The sequence below is a fragment of the Kockovaella imperatae genome (assembly GCF_002102565.1).
Source record: "Kockovaella imperatae strain NRRL Y-17943 chromosome Unknown BD324scaffold_12, whole genome shotgun sequence".
NCBI classification, from domain to species: Eukaryota; Fungi; Basidiomycota; class Tremellomycetes; order Tremellales; family Cuniculitremaceae; genus Kockovaella; species Kockovaella imperatae.
Window position 1 is genome coordinate 627,765 of NW_019028952.1, and position 17,860 is coordinate 645,624.

A 17,860-nucleotide genomic window follows, 5' to 3' on the forward strand; every position below is an offset into this window, starting at 1 on the left:
CCCCTCTGCCCTTGTCAATCGTCCACTTCATCCCATTCCTCTTCCCTTTACTACTACTACTTCCTCCTCACCTCACCCTTGCACGTCGCGATATAATTATATAAAATACCATATCTCTCTCACACACACACACCATGCTCGCTCTTCTCGCTCTACTTCCCCTGCTCGTCTCGGTATCCGCCACACCCATCCAGAAACGATACAACCGCGCTTTGATCGTCTCAGGACGTGACGGCAAATGTCTCGTTGCAGCTCCCAAGACGGGCTCTGGATCTCCAGTGACGTCTGAAGATTGTGCCAACACTCAAGGAGGTAAATACTGGAACATCAACCCTGGCTCCGGGTCCATCATCCTCAGCGGGACAGAAAGTCTTCCTGAGCCTCTGGCTCTGGACGCAGGCTCTACTCCGGGCAACTTTGGGTCTTTGAAAGTGTGGACAAGCTACCCCGGATTGTACCAGCAGACGTGAGTAAGCAAGCGAGCAATTGAGCGAGCTAGCTAGCTTTGTCCCTCTCCCCCTCTGACTCGGGACTGACAATTGCCCTCTTTCCTTCCTCCCCCTCTCAGCTGGTTCCTCACTGGTGACAACCGAATCGCCATTACTGGTGGCGACCAATGTCTCGACGAGGGTGACAACGGTATTCAAACGTACCAATGCACCACCGGCAACACCAACCAGGGTGAGTTAGAATCTTCTCCAGTCTCCGTCATGCAGCCCGGCTAACTCTCTCCTTCTCCTCCTCCTCTTCCCCACCACAGTCTTCTACGTCAAGGAGGACGACTCCAATCCCCCTCCTTCCTCATCCGCCTCCGCTAGCCCTTCGTCCACTTCATCCGCCACGGAGCCTTCTGGAACCGCTGCACAAGCCTACCTCATCCACCCTGATGGAGACGCGTCTCGATGTGTGACCATTCAGAACGGATACGATGGCCAAGGATCCAGGGTCGCCATGTGAGTGACGTGCAATCAAGTCGCACGGCTCTGACTCTTGTTGACATGCTGTTACCTTTCCTCTCCCAGCTCTTCCTGCTTTGGCGGTGGAGACTTTTGGGCTTACCAGAAATGGACCTTCCCCGCCATCGATCAACAAGGCTCTTCTCTGATCCAGAACCTCGGATCCAACAAATTCTGCTTGGACGCCGGCGAAAACCCTGCAAACGGATCGGGTGTCAAAGTCTGGGATTGCTACGATGGTCTCCTTCAACAAATGTGGCAGTACGATGGCGCTCAACTCACCTTGTCAAACAACCAAGCTTTGGACGTCAAGGCCGAGTCTGGACCCGACACCACCAAGCCTTACCAATCGCTCAAGGATCTCCAGACTTGGGAAGCTTCGACCAACGGAGACCCCTACCAGAGTGAGTTGGCTTGTGTATCTTTCTTTGCCTTGAACTTGTGCTGATGTCTTTGTCTCAGAATTCACCTTTGAGCCCGTCAGCGCTTAAGCGTCTCCCCTGGCGGACCCCTCTGACAGTCTCTCCCTCTCTCATCATGTATGGACAATGGGATACCTCTGTATCCAACTAATGGACACTTTTCTTCTCAAGGACAATCAATGGCACGACGATCGGAGTGAATGAGGAGAGGAGAAGAAGTAGCAAAGTAAGCTTCTCCTATTTGTAAAATGCACTCCACGTCGCATGCACGTCGCGTTCCAGCTGTCTGCTTGCTTGCGTAGCGGCGAGTCGCCAGTTCTCATCTGAGCAACCATTGATTGCCACCCTAGCCAAAGTTGACATACGGTGGGACAGACCGCTCTCACGTTGGAGTCGAGATGCGGAGGCAGTTGAGCTTGATGATGATGGACGCGTGCTTCTCAAGCGGTTTAGCTCGTGGAGGTAAGACACGAAGGGACTTGCGGTCAATAGGTTCGTTCACCTGGGCCATTCAAGAGGTCGGTGGGGGAGGGATCAAATGGGCTCTGTGAGAAGTTCGGCCGACCACATGGGCACCATCTGCGCATGATTGAACATTATGCCTCACATCACGGGACGTGTACATTGGGGAAACTTGTGTGAAGGGGGTTCATCCAGAAAGCGCACCACTGTGTAGCGATAGACCTGAGTTCTTGGTGCGAAAACCCTTACCCATACATCCCCCGCTGAATTGTAGCGAGACTCGTAGGAGCTTTTAGTCAAGGTGAAAGCGGGACCAGTCTTATGAGATTCTCCGCCAAGTCCCCGGTATCATCATGCATACTCTCTCCGCCACATTCGATCAAATTGCCGAGTATCCCCGTGAGGAAGCGCGATGACGAGCACAGAGGTGACGATAGCGAGGACGAAGGGATTGTCATATAGGTCTTCCAATGAGCTATCAGGCACAGTGAAAGCTTCTCGAGCTTCTATTCAAGTTTCATGATACCCATTGGTAGAGTGAATGGAGCACCTTGTTCCTGCGACCCGGTACTTCGGATATCGATTTAACGGGATACGCGCAGCGTGAATAATAAGAGGGACGAGCGAGCATTCTCTCCCATCTCGACTTGGATCACCCGATTCTCAAATTCATCCCTGGACATCATGGCGAAGTGAGCAGTCCTTCTACTCCACTTCGCAGAAGAACATAGCTTGAACCGTTTCTCCTCTCGCAGCTCCGAGATCAAGATGTTGGGTGTCACACCGCCTATCAGCGTTGAACCGCCAAAACCTGTAGATATCCAATCAAGCGATGGTGAGTGGGTGAAGGCTGGAGGTCATGGCTGGAGATGACTGGGAAATCTTCAATACGGACGAATAGCTGACTGAACGCCTTGCTTGCTCAGCTCTAATGGCAGACTTGGTAGCACTCAATCAGTTCGAATCAGAGCAAGAGAGAAAGGTCCGGTGAGTGGGTTGTCCTGAATGTGGTCATCAGCAGGGAGACAAAAGAAGGCGACGATCCCCTTCTGGGCTCGCTTCTCGATTTCTCTCTTCATCTCCCTTTCTTCGCTGTAAACCCTTTACCCCCGCGTCATCTCGTGCTGACTACCATATCAGGGAAAGACTCCTCAGCAACATTGCTCAGCTCGTCGCCAAATTCGTACATGATGTCTCGATCAAAGCGGGTCTGTCAGAGAAAGTTGCTTCCGAGGCAGGAGGGAGGATATACACTTCGGGATCGTACAGGTGGGCTCTGATCTCTTCCATGTAGCTTTGGAGTGAGGCTAAATCTTCCGCTTCGTTTAGACTCGGTGTACATGGTCCAGGATCCGATATCGATACGATTTGCGTCTGTCCTCGGCATGTTTACAAGGAACACTTTTTCGGAGAGTTCAAGCAGATGCTCAGGGACTGGCCAGCTGTAACCGAGATCAGTGTAAGTCGGCTATTCTTGACATCGGATACAGTGCTGAGCATGTACGCTCTAGGCCGTCGAGTCAGCTTTCGTACCCGTGATGAAGACTGTCATTTCTGGCGTCGAGGTCGATTTACTGTTCGCCCGGGTCAATTTGCCAGAGGCTGGAGATAAGCTAGATATAGAGAAGGATGAGATTCTGAGAGGAGTCGATGATGCTTCACAGCGAAGTCTGAACGGTGGATTGACAATCGTCTGGCAACTGGATCTCCTGTTAACATCATCATCTGCAGGTCCCCGAGTCACCGACATGATCTTAAACCTCGTTCCTGATGTCGCAACGTTCAGGACGGCTTTACGGACCATCAGATTATGGGCAAAACGTGAGGATGGACCCAGGTTGATGTTTGGCCAACTGCTGACGAATACTCCACAGGGAGAGGAATCTACGGAAACGTCCTTGGATTCCCTGGAGGTGTAGCGTGGGCACTTCTGACCGCTCGAATATGCCAACTTTATCCCACCGCCTCACCAGCCGTCATCGTCGGCAAATTCTTCCCGATCTTTTACCAGTGGTGAGCCCTGACCATGTCTTGAGGTCGGTCAAGCGCTAACTCGAGGCTAGGAACTGGCCACAACCGGTGATACTGAAAAAGATTGAATCTGGTCCTTCGAACATGCAACACTCAGTCTGGAATCCTAAAGTGAGTCGAGTCTCATCAGATGACCCACCTTCTGACGCATGTTTCAGCTTGACCGCCGAGATATGGCTCATCGTATGCCAGTCATCACTCCCGCCTATCCTTCCATGTGCTCCACGCATAACATAACCGCCTCCACTATGTCCATCATCAAGAATGAGATGCTGCGAGGTGAGCGAAATCCCAGTGTTCGAGGATGAGCTAGCTGACACTACTACTCCAGCGATGCAGATTACTGACAAGATTCTAGCGGATCCCGGATCCTCCTGGGTCGAGTTGTTCGAGCGAGTCGACTTTTTCAGCATGTACAAAACGTACGTCCAGGTCGTCGCGTCCGCTTCATCTTCAGAGCGTATAAAAGACTGGTGGGTTGTTCATTGGCTGTCCCCCCCCCCCCCTCCCCTGTGCTGGTCGATTGACGCAGTTCCAGGGGCGGGACCGTTGAATCTCGTATTCGGACGCTGGTCGGAGATCTCGAGGTCACCGACAACATTCTCACCGCCCATCCATCAGTCGCATCCATAACAAACTCCTTTATTTGTCTTTCGGAAGAGGAGCAAGCCGCCGCCTCGCAGGGCGAATTGAGCGTGGAAGCTATGAAGAGAACAGAGGAGGATGTCAAGGGTCAGGAATTCAAGCGGATATGGACGAAGAGTTTCTTTATCGGTTTGGAGATTGAGAAGAAGTCGAGTGTGTCAAGCTCTTTTTGTCAAAGAGGTTCAAACTGACGATTCGGTGTCGCAGAGGATGGTGGAGGTCGTGTCCTCAACCTGTTTTACCCTAGCAAACGGTTCTGTGGCGCCTGTCAACAATGGGACAAGTATGACGAACAGGAGATGAGTGTAATCCTTAGACCGGCCAGGCGGTGAGAGAGAAAGAGAGAGAGAGGATGGCGTCGGTGGGCCAATGCTGATGTCTCTCAGGTCCGACCTTCCGTTCTATTGTTTCCCCGATGGTCAGCCGAAACCGAAGAAGAAAGTCAAGCGGGCTCAGAACGGCGTGAGTGCCACGTCTCAGATGGTGAATATGCCTGTGCTGACTGTGAGCTTCAGAGCTCGACGGAAGAAGTTGTGGAGGATGGTTTGGACGATCAAGGTCCAAGCAAACGCGTCAAGTGAGAAGTCTCTGATGTGCGGTACGAGTCATGATGCTGATACGGAATTAGGGCCGAGCCTACCGAAATGTTGTCATCCAGTCTCCCCTCCACCACATCTTCCGCCACGACCGCGACTCGTACGGACCCGACACCGATACCTATCGGCGCGGATCAGACACCAGCCACCAATGGATCTCATACTGAAGGGGCTGACGGCGCCAATCCCCAAGATATCCCTCCGCCTCCCAGTATACAAGGCATGCCACCTCTATCAGCGACTGCCATGTCGAGTTTCGCCAGCGCCGCCAAGGGAGTCACAACGGCTGAAAAGGCTGAAGAAGTGGGCAATCAAGAAGGCTTGTTGGTTCTCAATCAGACTGCTGCAGCCTAGATGTCCGGGCGTGTGTATCTGTATCCATTTCAATTCCACTGTAAGATGTAAAGACTATAGTCGTGGCTCTGACTCCACGTCGGGCTGAACGCTCCCCCCATGATTCATGCATTTCGCATCTCCCCGCCGGTGCGGTTGAATCCACCGTGAGAAAGTTGACCTCCACTCGCACGGACCACTGCCCACCGCATCCCCTTGAAATATCTTTGCTGCACAGAGTGTTGTACATCTCACCTGAGTGACCCACAATCCTCAGCGCTATATACTCGTGCGCAGCGACGGCTTGAGAAGGTCTCGAGATGTCTCTAAGGCGTTCTTTCAGGAACCCATCGGTTCCCGGGCTATCATCCGTCGCGTCGACCAATTCACTTCCAGGTCCATCCAATCTCCGCGAACGATATAGGAACTGGCGGACTCCTCAAACGGCACAGCTCGGTGGAACGACAACAAGACGAGTCAACAATGGTATGGTGTATGATGTGCCTGATGGAGAGCTGGGCAAGCGATCGATCGGTAGTGACAGTGCACGAGCCAATGAATTACAGGGCAAATTCGCGCGAATGGGTGACCATGGAAATCGAGGGGGAATGATGACAGGGCAAGCTGGTACGGTCAGACAGAGAGTATATGAGACTCAAGTGGAGGATGAAGAGAATCTAGATGAAGGGGATCAAGTTTCTGAAGAGGAGCGTCAGAAGTTAGGGGATGAAGCGGGTGTACCGAGCGTGAGTCCAGCCTGCAATCTGCCCTGCACGCTGTACTGTCTATCGCCAGTCTTGAGCACGATCACACTCGACGAGAGGAGTCCGTAGCTAAACGAGCGTCTGTTGGACGACCACGGACATACTGACCTTTGGTCATCTCCAGATCCTCGCCATTCATTCTTCTGGTGGAATGCAAATCGGTGCGGCATTTTATGATCCAATATGGAAGAAAGTCAGCGTGTTGGAGGATACGAAGGATAACGAGAAGTGGGATTTGGTGATCCTACGTGAGCTTTTCCTTCCATCTACTGTTGCTCCTATGGATCAAGCTCATAGCTGTCAAGTACTTGAGCAATGCTGTCCAAGTGTCGTCGTGACGAGTCCAAGTGCTAAAGACAGTCTCAAGGATGTCATTGAGTCGTTCTGTAGGTGTCTATAGGTCGCGCCTTCTGGGTAGCCAGGTAAAGCATCGCTGACCAGACTTCACTAGGCACCGAGAACCCTGCCACGTCCTACAAGCTTCATCTAGGCAAAGACTTCACGATTGGACGAGCAGTCGACCTCATGGCAGAATTGAATCTCGCCAATCTTGTTGTTCCGGCTCACAAGGCAGCATTATCGTCTCAGGGAACCGTCGCTGCTCAATCTGCACCATTTCACTCTTCTCCAACCCGATCTTCTACATTCTCATCCGAGTACGAAGGGAGAATGGGTCCTGACGAGGAAGATTTCGCCGGTATGGGAAAGAGAAGGATGACTTTGGTAAAGGTCGGGACGCTGGTCAATGTGGATGCACCGATCGCCGTGAGTCCTCCTCATTGGCCCCGAATCGTTCTCTGAAGCTGAGACTTCGTATCAGATGTCCGCCATGGGAGGATTGCTCGCACATCTACGGGTCCTGCGGAAGGCGCAGGCCCGCGAGACCTCTCTGATCTTCCCTATCGAACGATTAGAAAACATGGCTCTGTGAGTGAAGCATCAGATCAGCGGCTGATCAAGACAGAGACCACTACATGTTGATCAATCGAGATGCTCTGGAGTGAGGCCAGCTCTGCTTCGCAATTCTGATTCTTCCTTACCTCAGATCACTCGCCATCCTTGACGACGGAACGCGAGACAGAGGCCGAGATGAAACCATGGGCAAGCAGGAGAAGTTAACGCTGTTTGGTAGGTCGGCGGGAATATCCACAGCTACCCTCGCTGACGGAATCCCGGAGGACTTTTCAACACCTGCTGCACTGCCGCCGGCAAGAATCTCTTTAGGTCCTGGTTCCTACGTCCCCTGCTCGACCTCGATCAAATTTCTGAACGTCACGATGCTATAGCCATCTTCTCGGGTGCCCATGTATCCGCCGACTCTCAAGGTCTTCTCTCGCTCGAGGACAATCCTAGCATCTCTGAAAACATCCGAAAAGAAATGAAGAAGATCACAAATGTGGCCCAAAGTATGAAGAAGATCAAAAGGGGGTTGGATAGTCCGATCGATTGGTCAGGTGTGACTCAAGTGAGTCTTGATGGGGTACGATGCTCTTCTGATCCATAATTTGACAGTCCATCGCAGCGGTGATTGAAGCGAAGGAATTGCTGCATCAGATGGAAGGAGCTGACACGTTGCCTGTGGTCCAACAGGTGAGTGAGGCCTTCGGAAGGGATTGATATCTCGATCAGTTGCAGACCGCTGTCAGTCATGAACTCCATCAGGTCCTACAGCTCTGTGCTGCCAACGTGTGTAGTTTCGATGCTACAAACTCAGCGATTGCTGACCAGTGCCAGATTGATTGGGAGTCCTCGATGGATGAGAAAAGGATATGTCTCCGTCCTGGTGTAGATAAGGAGCTGGATGAGCTGAAAGCCAAGGATAAGAGTGAGCACACGTGAAACAGGAGATTTTCTGACTTGACCAAGCGATTGACCCGATCCTTGTCGGTGCCGCAGCACGGGCTGTCTCCTGACCTACCCATCACAGATGTCTCTGGCGAATAAACTGCGCTACGAGCTCGATCCTCGGTTCTTCCAGGAACTCGAATGTCTTCGATGGGATCAATTCGGCTTCTTACTCAGGGTCCGAACTCATGGTGATGGATATCGTGCCCCGGAGGATTTTGAGCCAATCGCGAGCGCCTTGACTGGGCATATTCTGACGCCGTGCCACAGATGGAACATGATGGGTGGTACTACTTTCGGAGCGCTTACACTCAAGCCTTGGACAACGAGTTTGGAGATATCGGCGGAATGATTATGGGTGTGTATAAGCATTCCGCGGTGACTGGTTCAGTGGCCGATGAGCCTCAAATTCAGCGAGGGAGCTGGAAATTGCCTCGATCATGGCTGAAAAGCTACTTTTACACGAAAAGGAGTTTGAATCTATACAGGAGATCGTGGCAAATCTCGATTGGTGGGCCCGTAACCAGGACAGCAATTCAGTATTGGAAGTATCTGACACGACTCCCTCAGCCTTCTAGCACTGGCCAAAGCGGCTCTCAATTATCAGCTCATCCGGCCTCTGATGTCTGAGGAGCCACTATTGGAGATCAGGGCGGGCCGCCACATCCTTCAGGAGCTCTGCGTCAGCAATTACATCCCGAACGATACGATGATGGAGGGTGGGCAAAACGAGCGTTACAACAGCATGGTGAGTTTGCTGCCTGAGCTCTACACTCTACAGGCTTACAATACATAGATGGTCATTACCGGCGCCAATGCGTCTGGAAAGTCGGGATACGGAAAGCAGGTGTGTCTCGCTCATCAGTCGGTCCGCTCTGCTGAAAAGTGCCACAGGTCGCTTGGATCGCGTTCATGGCTCAGATCGGTTCGTACGTGCCGGCTGAACATGCTACTATTGGTTTGGTCGACAAGAGTGAGCTGCGCTTTTCTGTGTCGGCAGTCACGGCTGACCAATTGCAGTCTTCACTCGGATCCAGACTCGAGAGTCCGCATCAAAGGTGGATCCAGGGATCCATAAACAGCTTGCTCATGACGACCCGTAGCCAGCTTCAGCCTTCATGATTGATCTCGAGCAAGTCTCACACGCTCTCCGTGGATCAACTGAGCGGTCCCTCATCATTCTCGACGAATTCGGTAAGGGGACCGAAGCGGCCGATGGTGCCGGCCTGCTCGCTGGGGTTGTGGAGCACCTCCTCAGTGGTGCTTGTCCTCGTACTATCGTGCTGACGCACTTCCAGTGAGTATGCTCGTTAGTCTCCGGTCCTCGTGTCTGACAAGATCCAGCGAATTGTTCGCTCAAGAGATCATTCCTGATACTTTGCCCATCACCTTTGCACACATGGGGACCCAATTCTATGACGATGACCAAAGTTTGGCATACCTCTACAAGTGAGCCTGGTTGTGTAGCCTGAAACTGAAGACGGAGACTCTGTCCAGGCCAAAGTGGAACAAGCTACGCGGCTGAATGTGCGCTGGCCCATGGGCTACCCAAAAAGATTGTTGATCGCAGTCGAGAAGCGACGTGGGCTTCTCGATGAGCCTCTTCCTGGGGGTAGCTGATTTCAGTCCAGGAAGCTCTTTGCGACGCATCAAGCTAGCAAGCTGTACGAGACGGAACCGACGCCTGAAGATATCAAAGATCTCGAAAAGTGCGAGACTCTAGCGAAGCGATTTCTCTCGTGGGACATTGATCCAGAGACTACTGATATACTCGAAACATTGCGTTACATTTTCCAATCGAGTATGGGTTTGGACGAAGATGGTAAGGAGGAGTCGAGCGAGCAAGAAGGTCAAGGACGATGCGCAAGCTCAGAAAACAACGCACAGGGTGAAGGGTCTGCTGGAATCGAAGAAATGGATGAGGTGCTATGGGATGATAGTGAGGACATTGTGAAAATACCGAGATCAAGGTTCGAAACCGGCGTCACTAGCCCTGGCGATCAAGATGACGAGTCTGTGATTGGGACTGTCGACCTGTACGAGCTGAACAACTGAAGATGGACATCAAGTGACTTCTGACTTCTGATTTCGATTTCGACACGATGAGATGATGCTAATGATGGAATGGCGGGGGCCGAGGAGAGTAGAAGTCGCTTATGCCACTCATGTCGCATGCAAGAATATGCCAGTATGGCGGTGGAGGCGTGGTATGATCCTTTGACACAATTGTTTACTCAAAGACCTGTGACCCAATCAATGTCACGTCGGCCGCCCACGGCGATCAACTTCGACCAACCCGCGGTTGAGATCTAATCATAGATCATGAAGCGGCGATGGCAATTAGCGAGCAATCGGTTGAGTCGGTGAGATGCTGCATGCCACAGGCTACTTGTCTCACTGGACATGCTTATTCGGGCGAGGCGGACACGTGTAGCCTCCGCCAAGGTCAGGAGGAGGAGGAGGTGGTGGTGGTCGTGGTGGTGGCCGCTCATCGGCTTTGGAGGCGTTTCTATTTCTCATGGCGTTGCTCTGGTCAATTAAGGTATTCGGACCTTTTTATTTATTGACTACATTGTTGACAATCATCTATCCTGGGCGGCCGTAATGCGGTTGGCTGACGAGTCGGTTCTCATGTCAGACAATGCCAACCAAGAACAAGAGAACAGGCCAAGGACGAACATGTTCAATCCCTCTGACCAAGATGACATGGCATCTTCACGGACCCCAGTTCCTGGGCTAGTAGTATAGTAATAATATTTCTCGTAACTCGATCTTTGTGTGCATATATTTGGGTCGGTGCTCGACGGACGGATGCATGACCTGAACTGTACGAACCGTCAACGCGAGGAGGATTTTGGACGTCTGATGAAACAGGCATGGCGTCGACGTGAGGCGTTCGGCATGAAAACATAACCAGAGACGTGGTCTTTGCTTTGCATCGGTTTCGCGCCTCAGAGATGATAATGCTATTGACGCGTCTTGCTCTTCTCCTCCGAAGAAGGGGTGGGTTCGACGCGTCGAGATATATTGAACACTTTTGGCATAGAGGCAGGCACTGATCCAGGGACTACACGCAACAGACACGTCGATCTCTCTCAACCCTTTGCCATCTATCGATCGCTGGACTGTGCATGCATCGCCAGACTCCAGAATATGTGAAAGTTGTGCGTGGCGTCCTCAACCCTTTTTTTTCCCTCCTCTTTCTCTTTCACGAGGCGCTTGATTTCTTTTTTGCTTTGCTCTTCGCGTCTGGCCTCACGCCGCCAGATCAAGCGTCAACAGAAGAGGACTGCGACGACACTGCGACCGCTTCTCTCACGTACTTACTCGTCATCACAGATATCGAGCAGGCGTACCTTTGTCCTTTCTCTCTCTCCATCTCTCGGCATCCAGGACACGAGAAGGGCAGAGCCACCGCAAGCACAACATGCAACAAGGGGCGTTTTTCTCAAGGTCCAAGGTCGGCAACAGGTCGCTGATAATAGACTTAGATCCCTGGTGGGAGTATCTGTACTGGCGATGCATATGTGTGTACAACAAGCCAGAAGAGATCAAGATCAAGAGAGAGATATTTTGACTTATTATCATCACTCCTAGTTCAACATTTCAAAGCCAAACTCACCACCTTTGACAGGTCGCAACATTCGTTTGTAACACGCTCATTTTCTTGTTCAGATCAAAGGAATCGGGTTGTATAGACATATTCACCGTCCTCTGGAAACCAGACAAGCTTGACACTGGCGACAGACTCATACAACACGTCAAGCAGATCCCCATTGTCATAGGGCCTAAATCCACCCGATAGATTGCTTCCCCAGCTTCGCCATGTCTACCGCCCTCGCCGGAGCAGAGTTGGGTCTTAAGGCTCGCTCACCTAGGACACCTACTCAGGGCTCTTTCACCCTCGACGTTTCCCTCTACCCTCTGCCATTGTCGAGGCCCAACACGCCTCGATCAGTTTCACCCTCCATCATCCTGACTGGTGCAGATGATGTCGAACGAATCCCCAGGATAGACAGGACACCTCGAACGACCAGCGCTCAGAGCAGTCCGAGACCTTCATTCGACAGGAGAAGTCTGGACATTCCGAACATCCCGACTCAATCATACACATACACCTCCCGTTCAGTCTCAGCGTCCATCCCTCGACCCGTGATGCGTGTCATGTCTTTTGGGTTCCTTCTCATCTGCTGCATCTGCCTTCTTGCCAACACTCCAGGCGCTCAACTGCCCTCTCTCCGGGCCGCCTCTATCTCTAGACGTCTGGCATTCGCCACGAACGGTAAAGCCGTGTATGACGCTGTTCACCCAATCACGAGCTGGGAACAAGCAAGAGAACGAGATTACGTGCCACCCCAGATCAAGTCTCACATCATGATGAAGAGATCCACGGGCAATGCCGAATCTATCGTCGTTCGTCAACCGGGCCGAACAGTAGCGGGTCATCCCAAGGCCGATCGACCAAAATCGAAGCCTCAATCCTTGCCCCCATCCCACGAGCTCTTGGCCCTGCAGTCATACCTCCTTCAAGCGGATAACAACCGACTCCCGGAATCTATTGACCCTCTCAAGCCCCTCGAGGCTCACGTGGTCCTCGGAGCGGGCGCTGATGATCAAACGCTCAAGGAGCTAGAAAGAGAAGGAGAGGATGAAGTGGTCATCTGGTACGGGACTGATGGGTGAGTCAGGCCTGTACCCTCCAGATCTTTTTCCTGATCTCTTCCACCAGTATCGGGAAGAAACCCCACGAGCACCTTGCCTTGCTCTCTGCTCTTCACGGATCAGAACGTCAACCCACTTTGATCCCTGTGCATGGCCGATCCGACTACTTTGTCCTGATGCAGATTCTCAACCGACTCGACCTTGCCATGGACAGAGGTCTCGTCCTCGTCGTCATTGGCAATAAACCATTCGTCGCGAATGTCAACAAGATGGAGGAGATGCGAGGCAGTGGTCAGCTCGAGAAGATGCTTGACTCTATCGGCTGGATCCGGCACCTGGATGCAGAAGCTGAAGAGGCGGAGAAGCGGAAGCGATCGTGGAAACCAAAATTCAACAAGTGGGAGAAGAAGGAGGCGACAACAGAGCTGGAGATGGTGATCAATCTCGCTCGAGAGGAATGATCACTTGGTGATAGCAGACGGAGATGGACATTCTTGAAGATGATAGGATGACTGCTAGAGATACATGTAGCCTGTGGAACACACTATACTGCCCCGTTGAACGAGATGGTATAGGTTTTCTTGCACGCACCTGCAGCGATGCCGCCGTCGCCGCCAACTGCCACAAGACTTCTCGGATTTGCATGACGTGTCACGAACGATTGATCGTTATCAAAGTATATTCGCGTATCATCACGCGCCGGATATTTCATCGATTGAACATTTCATTGCATGAATTGAGCGAACGGCAGAGGGATCTGATTCGTGAAAGAGTAACTGCTACAGAAGAGACGTCGAGACCATGTCGACGGTGACTTTCGAGAATGGTGAGTCGTTCAGAACCGCACCGGTCGAGCTGCTACTGACCCTGAATCAGTGTTCCATGGGGATTCGTCGCAAGTAGGAAGTGAGTGCCTATGACGAGATATCACTTGGACTCCAGGATGGCAATGCCGTGCGCGCGAGAGCTTTGCGATCGCCGTCGATCGCCGTCAAGACATCCAGCTTGTGTCACTTTTATCAACAGCTTGACTGACGCTTGTCAGAGCTTCGATTCAACGCTGCTGGATTTGGATGGAAGTCGTATGAGAATGAGGAAAACCAACCTACAACGTTCAGCGGGAGTGATTTGAGGTCGGCCGCTTGGCTAAGGTGCGCTGAGTTACGCTCGAGGATCTTCTGGTGGCTCACTCATCCACCCCCCAGAGTCGCAAGGAACTTCCAGCTTAGATTGACGATGAGACAAGCGGATCGAGCGAAAGTAACCTTCGATGGGTTCAAGCGAGAGGTGCATTTGTCAAGCTTTAAACACGAGGAAGCTCTGCTGACGAGGCAAATAGGACTTTGATAAAGTCAAGAGAACACTGGATGACTACTTTCACATCAAGGTCGAGTCCAGGGATCCTGCTTTGAGAGGATGGAATTGGGGACGTGCGACAATAGACGGTGTGTGATATCGTTCAGACTGGCTGAGGTATCCTGACCTGTCGTAAGATGGCGAGCTCTCATTTCAGGTTCAGAACAAGACTGCGTTCGAACTGCCGCTCGCCTCCGTTACCAATTCAAACATTGCCGGCAAGAATGAAGTTGCCTTGGAATTCACTCCTCCTTCCTTTGACATCAAACCTGGCTCATCGACTCGACAACCGGACGAGCTGGTAGAGATGCGATTCTACATCCCTGGAAAAAGCATGAAAAAGAATGGAGGCGGAAGTGATGCAGGCAGTGATGCAGACGCAGAAGGAGAAGAGACGGATCGCGATGAGGATGGCAATGAGATCAGCGCCGCTGAAGCCATGCACAATCTTATCAAGGACAAGGCGGATATCGGAGCAGTGGTCGGAGACAGTATAGTGGTATTTGACGAGGTGTTGATCCTCACACCAAGGTGAGTCATCAAAGCCAGATCATGCTGACGAATGCACAGAGGTCGATACTCTCTGGAATTCTTCCAGGACTCTCTCCGTTTGCTTGGCAAATCTACCGATTACAGAATACCATTCACCTCCCTCTATCGCATGTTCCTGATCCCCAAGCTGGACGACATCCATGTCCAGCTCGTCATCGGACTCGACCCTCCAATCCGGCAAGGAGCGACTCGATACCCATTCTTGGTCGCGCAATGGCCAAAGGATGAAGAGGTGGATGCTGAGCTAAATCTCTCAGAGTGAGTACTGACCTATGCCACTTTTCGTTTTGTTGAACCCCGGTAGTGAAGACATCGCAAAGTATCCGGACCTTCAACGCAAATACGAGGCTCCCACTTTCCAGGTCATCTCACGGGTCCTCAAATCGTTGTCCGGCAAGAAGGTGACTCCTCCGGGATCGTTCCGCAAGTGAGAGACAAACTATGCGACGCGAGATGATATTGATTGCCTTCTCAGTGCCCAAGGGATGAACGGGATCAAGGCAAACGTCAAGGCAGTGCAGGGCGAGCTCTACTTCTTGGAGAAGGGCTTGATATTCATTGCGAAACAACCTATCCTGATCGATTTTGGAAAAACGGAAAGCATATCTTTTTCGAGGTAGGTCATCCCAGCACGACCTGCCAGGAGCTGAAGAGACTGCGCAGAGTCGGTGGAGGAATCGCTTCCGCGAAGACCTTCGACATGCGAGTGGTCTCTCGAACCGACGCTGCGGATCATGTCTTCTCCGCCATCTCGAAGGAGGAAGTCCAGCCAATCTCAACATTTCTGCAGTCGAAGAATGTGCGGCTCAAGAATGAGATGGACGAGGCAATGGATGTTGATCCAATCAGCGAGGACAGCGCAGAGGAGGACGAGGACGATGAGATGAGTATCCAGAGTGAAGACAACCGAGGGAAAAGTCAGCGCGGGTCCAAACCGTCTAGACGCGCAGCCGAGGATGATGAGGAGTCGGGTGAGTCATGATAGGACCGTGACTTTGTCACATTTCTCACGAGTTCTGCAGAGGATGAAGACTTTCGTGGTGACGAGTCTTCGGATGGGGGTTCACCATCAGAGTCTGACTCAGATGCGAATAGCGATGACGATGCCTCGGATGCGAGTGACCCTATGATGGAGGAGATTGCCAGAAGGCAAGCTGCAAAGGTTGGAGGCAAAAAGAAGGATGATGCAAAGGCTCAGGCTGAATCTGAGGAGGACAAGCCAAAGAAGAAGAAGCCGAAGAAGAGCAGCGAATGAGGCGGAAAGTGGGATAATCGTATTGTTCTGACGACGTGCTCCTTCACGACCGCTTTGCGTAAATGGTGATATGTATTCATATAACATAGACTGAACAGACATCGCTCAGGCATCTCACCTATCGGAAACATTTCCTGTTCGTCCGAACGATCGGCAGGAATTCCCGAATCGAAATGCCGCCTTCTGGAACTACCTTCCTTGCATCCCTCTGAGCCTCATGGACACTTCTCAATCCAGTAAATCGCGACTCTCGCGACGCCCACTGGTATCGGATAAGCATGCTCGTATCATTATCATCGGTGGAGGTGGGACCATGGGCTCTTCCACCGCCCTTCACCTCGCAAGGCGAGGCTATACCAATATTCAAGTCCTAGATGTTTGGGAGTCACCCTCGAATGACTCTGCGGGAAACGACATCAACAAGGTGAGAGGTATCTGATGATGTTGTGTTGACGCAAGATCGCCGGAGCCGACAGTATAGGCTTGTTTGGAGGTGTAAGCGATGAGGCTTGGGAAGCTTGGGTCACAGATCCAATCTTCAGGCCATACGCGCATAATGTTGGCAAAGTGAATCTCATCCGCTGCTGCAGGATATCAGAACTGACCGCTGTTTCCAGCTTGACCTCACTGTGGGGTCTAATGATCGTGCTGCACATCTCAACAAAAAGTATGAGAAGCTCAGAGGGCTTGGACGGACCGATGTGGATTGGATGGATTCTGCCGACGCTATCAAGCGCAAGGCACCCCATCTTGAGCAAGCTGACATAACGGTGAGACCTCGTCTTGTTTTCTTTCTGATGCATTACACTGATCATGATAGGGCTGGCAAGGCCTCTGGTGCGCTAATGGGGGATGGGTAGCTGCGCGACAAGCTCTCTCGGCTGTTGCGGTCGAGTGCCGTCGACTCGGCGTCAAGTGCGCATCTGGGGAAAGTGGGACATTCAGAACGCTCGTACTAGACTCGAGCGGCAGATGTACGGGAGTCGAAGTAGCAGATGGGACTATATGGGAGGGTGACTTGATTGTGCTCGCCGCCGGAGCATGGTCTCCGGTCTTAGTAGACTTGGAGGGACAGTGTGAATCCAAGGTGAGTCAGCCTGATAGCGAGTGATACCGTCGATTTGACAAGTGCAGGCTTGGATCTATGCTCATATTCAATTGACACCTGAGGAGTCGCAAGCATGGAAAGGTATTCCGACAATGTACAACGACCTCTACGTGAGTCTGCACCGGGAACTCAGCTGACCCCACAGGGTTTCTTCATGGAGCCTCAACCGGGCACCGGTCTTTTGAAGCTGTGCAACGAGTTCCCGGGTTATACGCATATGGCATTGGCTCGACCGTTCCCTCTACAGAAAGATATCAGAATGTCTGTCCCTCGATCTCATACCAGGCATCCTACAGACACGATCCCCGACGAATCGAGAGAAGATATCAAGCAACTGATCGACAAATGTCTGCCTCATCTTAGGGGCAGGCCATTGATCAATCAAGGTAGGCGATGCTCATTGTGCAGTAGCCGAAGTTCCTGATGAGCCGGTTCTAGGCATGTGTTGGTGCACCGATACCGAAGACGCCAATTGGCTTCTGTGCGAACATCCCAAACTCCCCGGCCTCGTCCTGGCAACGGGAGATTCAGGTCACACATTCAAAATGCTGCCAGTGGTGGGCTCAGAAGTAGCTGATCTGATAGAGGACAAAGTGAGCTCATGTCTTCTGACTTCCTACTGATTTCGCCAGCTGTCCGATACCAAGCGACACCTGTGGCGCTGGCGCCCAGGTGCCGGTGACCCGAACGGTACGGGTGAAGGGGGACCACGTCCCAAAGACCTGTCAGATGTGGAAGGGTGGCGATCTGAGACTCCGTGACAGATGAGTTTCATTAGCCGATCGATGCATGCACGTCTGCCTCGGACTGCACAGATCGGGCATTGAATCGCCTCAAGGACGGGTCAGAGCTCTGCATCGTGTCCCAGAATTC

General features: G+C 52.1%; 6 protein-coding genes across 6 annotated transcripts; all 6 read left to right on the forward strand.

The window, feature by feature from the left end:
* The first annotated feature begins 21 nt into the window (after window positions 1-21).
* On the forward strand, window positions 22-1,075 carry BD324DRAFT_121509 (hypothetical protein). Its single transcript, XM_022011959.1, has 3 exons — window positions 22-466; window positions 569-681; window positions 761-1,075. Exons 1-3 carry the CDS (start codon window positions 135-137, stop codon window positions 955-957), a joined length of 642 nt encoding a protein of 213 aa, XP_021869385.1. The 5' UTR covers window positions 22-134; the 3' UTR covers window positions 958-1,075.
* A 1,106-nt stretch (window positions 1,076-2,181) lies between these two features.
* On the forward strand, window positions 2,182-5,603 carry BD324DRAFT_634142 (putative polynucleotide adenylyltransferase). Its single transcript, XM_022016707.1, has 16 exons — window positions 2,182-2,532; window positions 2,596-2,675; window positions 2,767-2,827; window positions 2,981-3,109; window positions 3,170-3,299; window positions 3,352-3,517; window positions 3,572-3,661; window positions 3,715-3,853; window positions 3,904-3,982; window positions 4,030-4,150; window positions 4,203-4,344; window positions 4,410-4,669; window positions 4,724-4,844; window positions 4,903-4,978; window positions 5,032-5,093; window positions 5,145-5,603. The coding sequence occupies exons 1-16, from the start codon at window positions 2,525-2,527 to the stop codon at window positions 5,464-5,466; spliced, it is 1,986 nt and encodes a 661-aa protein (XP_021869386.1). The 5' UTR covers window positions 2,182-2,524; the 3' UTR covers window positions 5,467-5,603.
* A 78-nt stretch (window positions 5,604-5,681) lies between these two features.
* Window positions 5,682-10,567, forward strand: BD324DRAFT_634151 (muts domain V-domain-containing protein). Its single transcript, XM_022016708.1, has 23 exons — window positions 5,682-6,191; window positions 6,334-6,457; window positions 6,515-6,595; window positions 6,661-6,974; window positions 7,030-7,136; window positions 7,174-7,209; window positions 7,255-7,337; window positions 7,388-7,674; window positions 7,722-7,799; window positions 7,839-7,895; window positions 7,944-8,034; window positions 8,076-8,092; window positions 8,137-8,283; window positions 8,325-8,412; window positions 8,469-8,565; window positions 8,625-8,802; window positions 8,851-8,901; window positions 8,949-9,027; window positions 9,075-9,112; window positions 9,158-9,351; window positions 9,399-9,503; window positions 9,541-9,636; window positions 9,686-10,567. The coding sequence occupies exons 1-23, from the start codon at window positions 5,766-5,768 to the stop codon at window positions 10,107-10,109; spliced, it is 3,198 nt and encodes a 1,065-aa protein (XP_021869387.1). The 5' UTR covers window positions 5,682-5,765; the 3' UTR covers window positions 10,110-10,567.
* Window positions 10,568-11,879: 1,312 nt separating this feature from the next.
* On the forward strand, window positions 11,880-13,177 carry BD324DRAFT_652884 (hypothetical protein; the record flags this gene model as incomplete). Its single annotated transcript, XM_022018571.1, has 2 exons — window positions 11,880-12,733; window positions 12,784-13,177. The coding sequence occupies 2 exons, from the start codon at window positions 11,880-11,882 to the stop codon at window positions 13,175-13,177; spliced, it is 1,248 nt and encodes a 415-aa protein (XP_021869388.1).
* Window positions 13,178-13,438: 261 nt separating this feature from the next.
* BD324DRAFT_122298 (hypothetical protein) lies at window positions 13,439-15,580 on the forward strand. Its single transcript, XM_022011960.1, has 11 exons — window positions 13,439-13,542; window positions 13,593-13,622; window positions 13,762-13,867; window positions 13,922-14,003; window positions 14,056-14,161; window positions 14,210-14,603; window positions 14,643-14,882; window positions 14,929-15,051; window positions 15,100-15,240; window positions 15,288-15,423; window positions 15,474-15,580. The coding sequence occupies exons 1-11, from the start codon at window positions 13,518-13,520 to the stop codon at window positions 15,504-15,506; spliced, it is 1,416 nt and encodes a 471-aa protein (XP_021869389.1). The 5' UTR covers window positions 13,439-13,517; the 3' UTR covers window positions 15,507-15,580.
* A 516-nt stretch (window positions 15,581-16,096) lies between these two features.
* BD324DRAFT_582851 (putative peroxisomal sarcosine oxidase) lies at window positions 16,097-17,748 on the forward strand (the record flags this gene model as incomplete). Its single annotated transcript, XM_022013585.1, has 8 exons — window positions 16,097-16,303; window positions 16,339-16,446; window positions 16,497-16,649; window positions 16,700-16,966; window positions 17,014-17,097; window positions 17,133-17,373; window positions 17,426-17,580; window positions 17,620-17,748. 8 exons carry the CDS (start codon window positions 16,097-16,099, stop codon window positions 17,746-17,748), a joined length of 1,344 nt encoding a protein of 447 aa, XP_021869390.1.
* Between the last annotated feature and the right edge of the window lie 112 nt (window positions 17,749-17,860).

Coding starts and splice junctions, on each gene's coding strand:
- BD324DRAFT_634151 (XM_022016708.1), top strand. CDS start 5,766: ATGTCTCTAAGGCGTTCTTTCAGGAACCCATCGGTTCCCGGGCTATCA. Junction 7,338..7,387: donor GGAGAAGTTAACGCTGTTTG/GTAGGTCGGCGG, acceptor GGAATCCCGGAG/GACTTTTCAACACCTGCTGC. Junction 7,896..7,943: donor TACAGCTCTGTGCTGCCAAC/GTGTGTAGTTTC, acceptor GACCAGTGCCAG/ATTGATTGGGAGTCCTCGAT.
- BD324DRAFT_634142 (XM_022016707.1), top strand. Junction 3,300..3,351: donor CAGCTGTAACCGAGATCAGT/GTAAGTCGGCTA, acceptor TGTACGCTCTAG/GCCGTCGAGTCAGCTTTCGT. Junction 3,854..3,903: donor TTCCCGATCTTTTACCAGTG/GTGAGCCCTGAC, acceptor ACTCGAGGCTAG/GAACTGGCCACAACCGGTGA.
- BD324DRAFT_121509 (XM_022011959.1), top strand. CDS start 135: ATGCTCGCTCTTCTCGCTCTACTTCCCCTGCTCGTCTCGGTATCCGCC. Junction 467..568: donor CCCGGATTGTACCAGCAGAC/GTGAGTAAGCAA, acceptor TCCCCCTCTCAG/CTGGTTCCTCACTGGTGACA. Junction 682..760: donor CACCGGCAACACCAACCAGG/GTGAGTTAGAAT, acceptor TCCCCACCACAG/TCTTCTACGTCAAGGAGGAC.
- BD324DRAFT_122298 (XM_022011960.1), top strand. CDS start 13,518: ATGTCGACGGTGACTTTCGAGAATG. Junction 14,162..14,209: donor GGGACGTGCGACAATAGACG/GTGTGTGATATC, acceptor ACCTGTCGTAAG/ATGGCGAGCTCTCATTTCAG. Junction 15,424..15,473: donor CATTTCTGCAGTCGAAGAAT/GTGCGGCTCAAG, acceptor TGATCCAATCAG/CGAGGACAGCGCAGAGGAGG.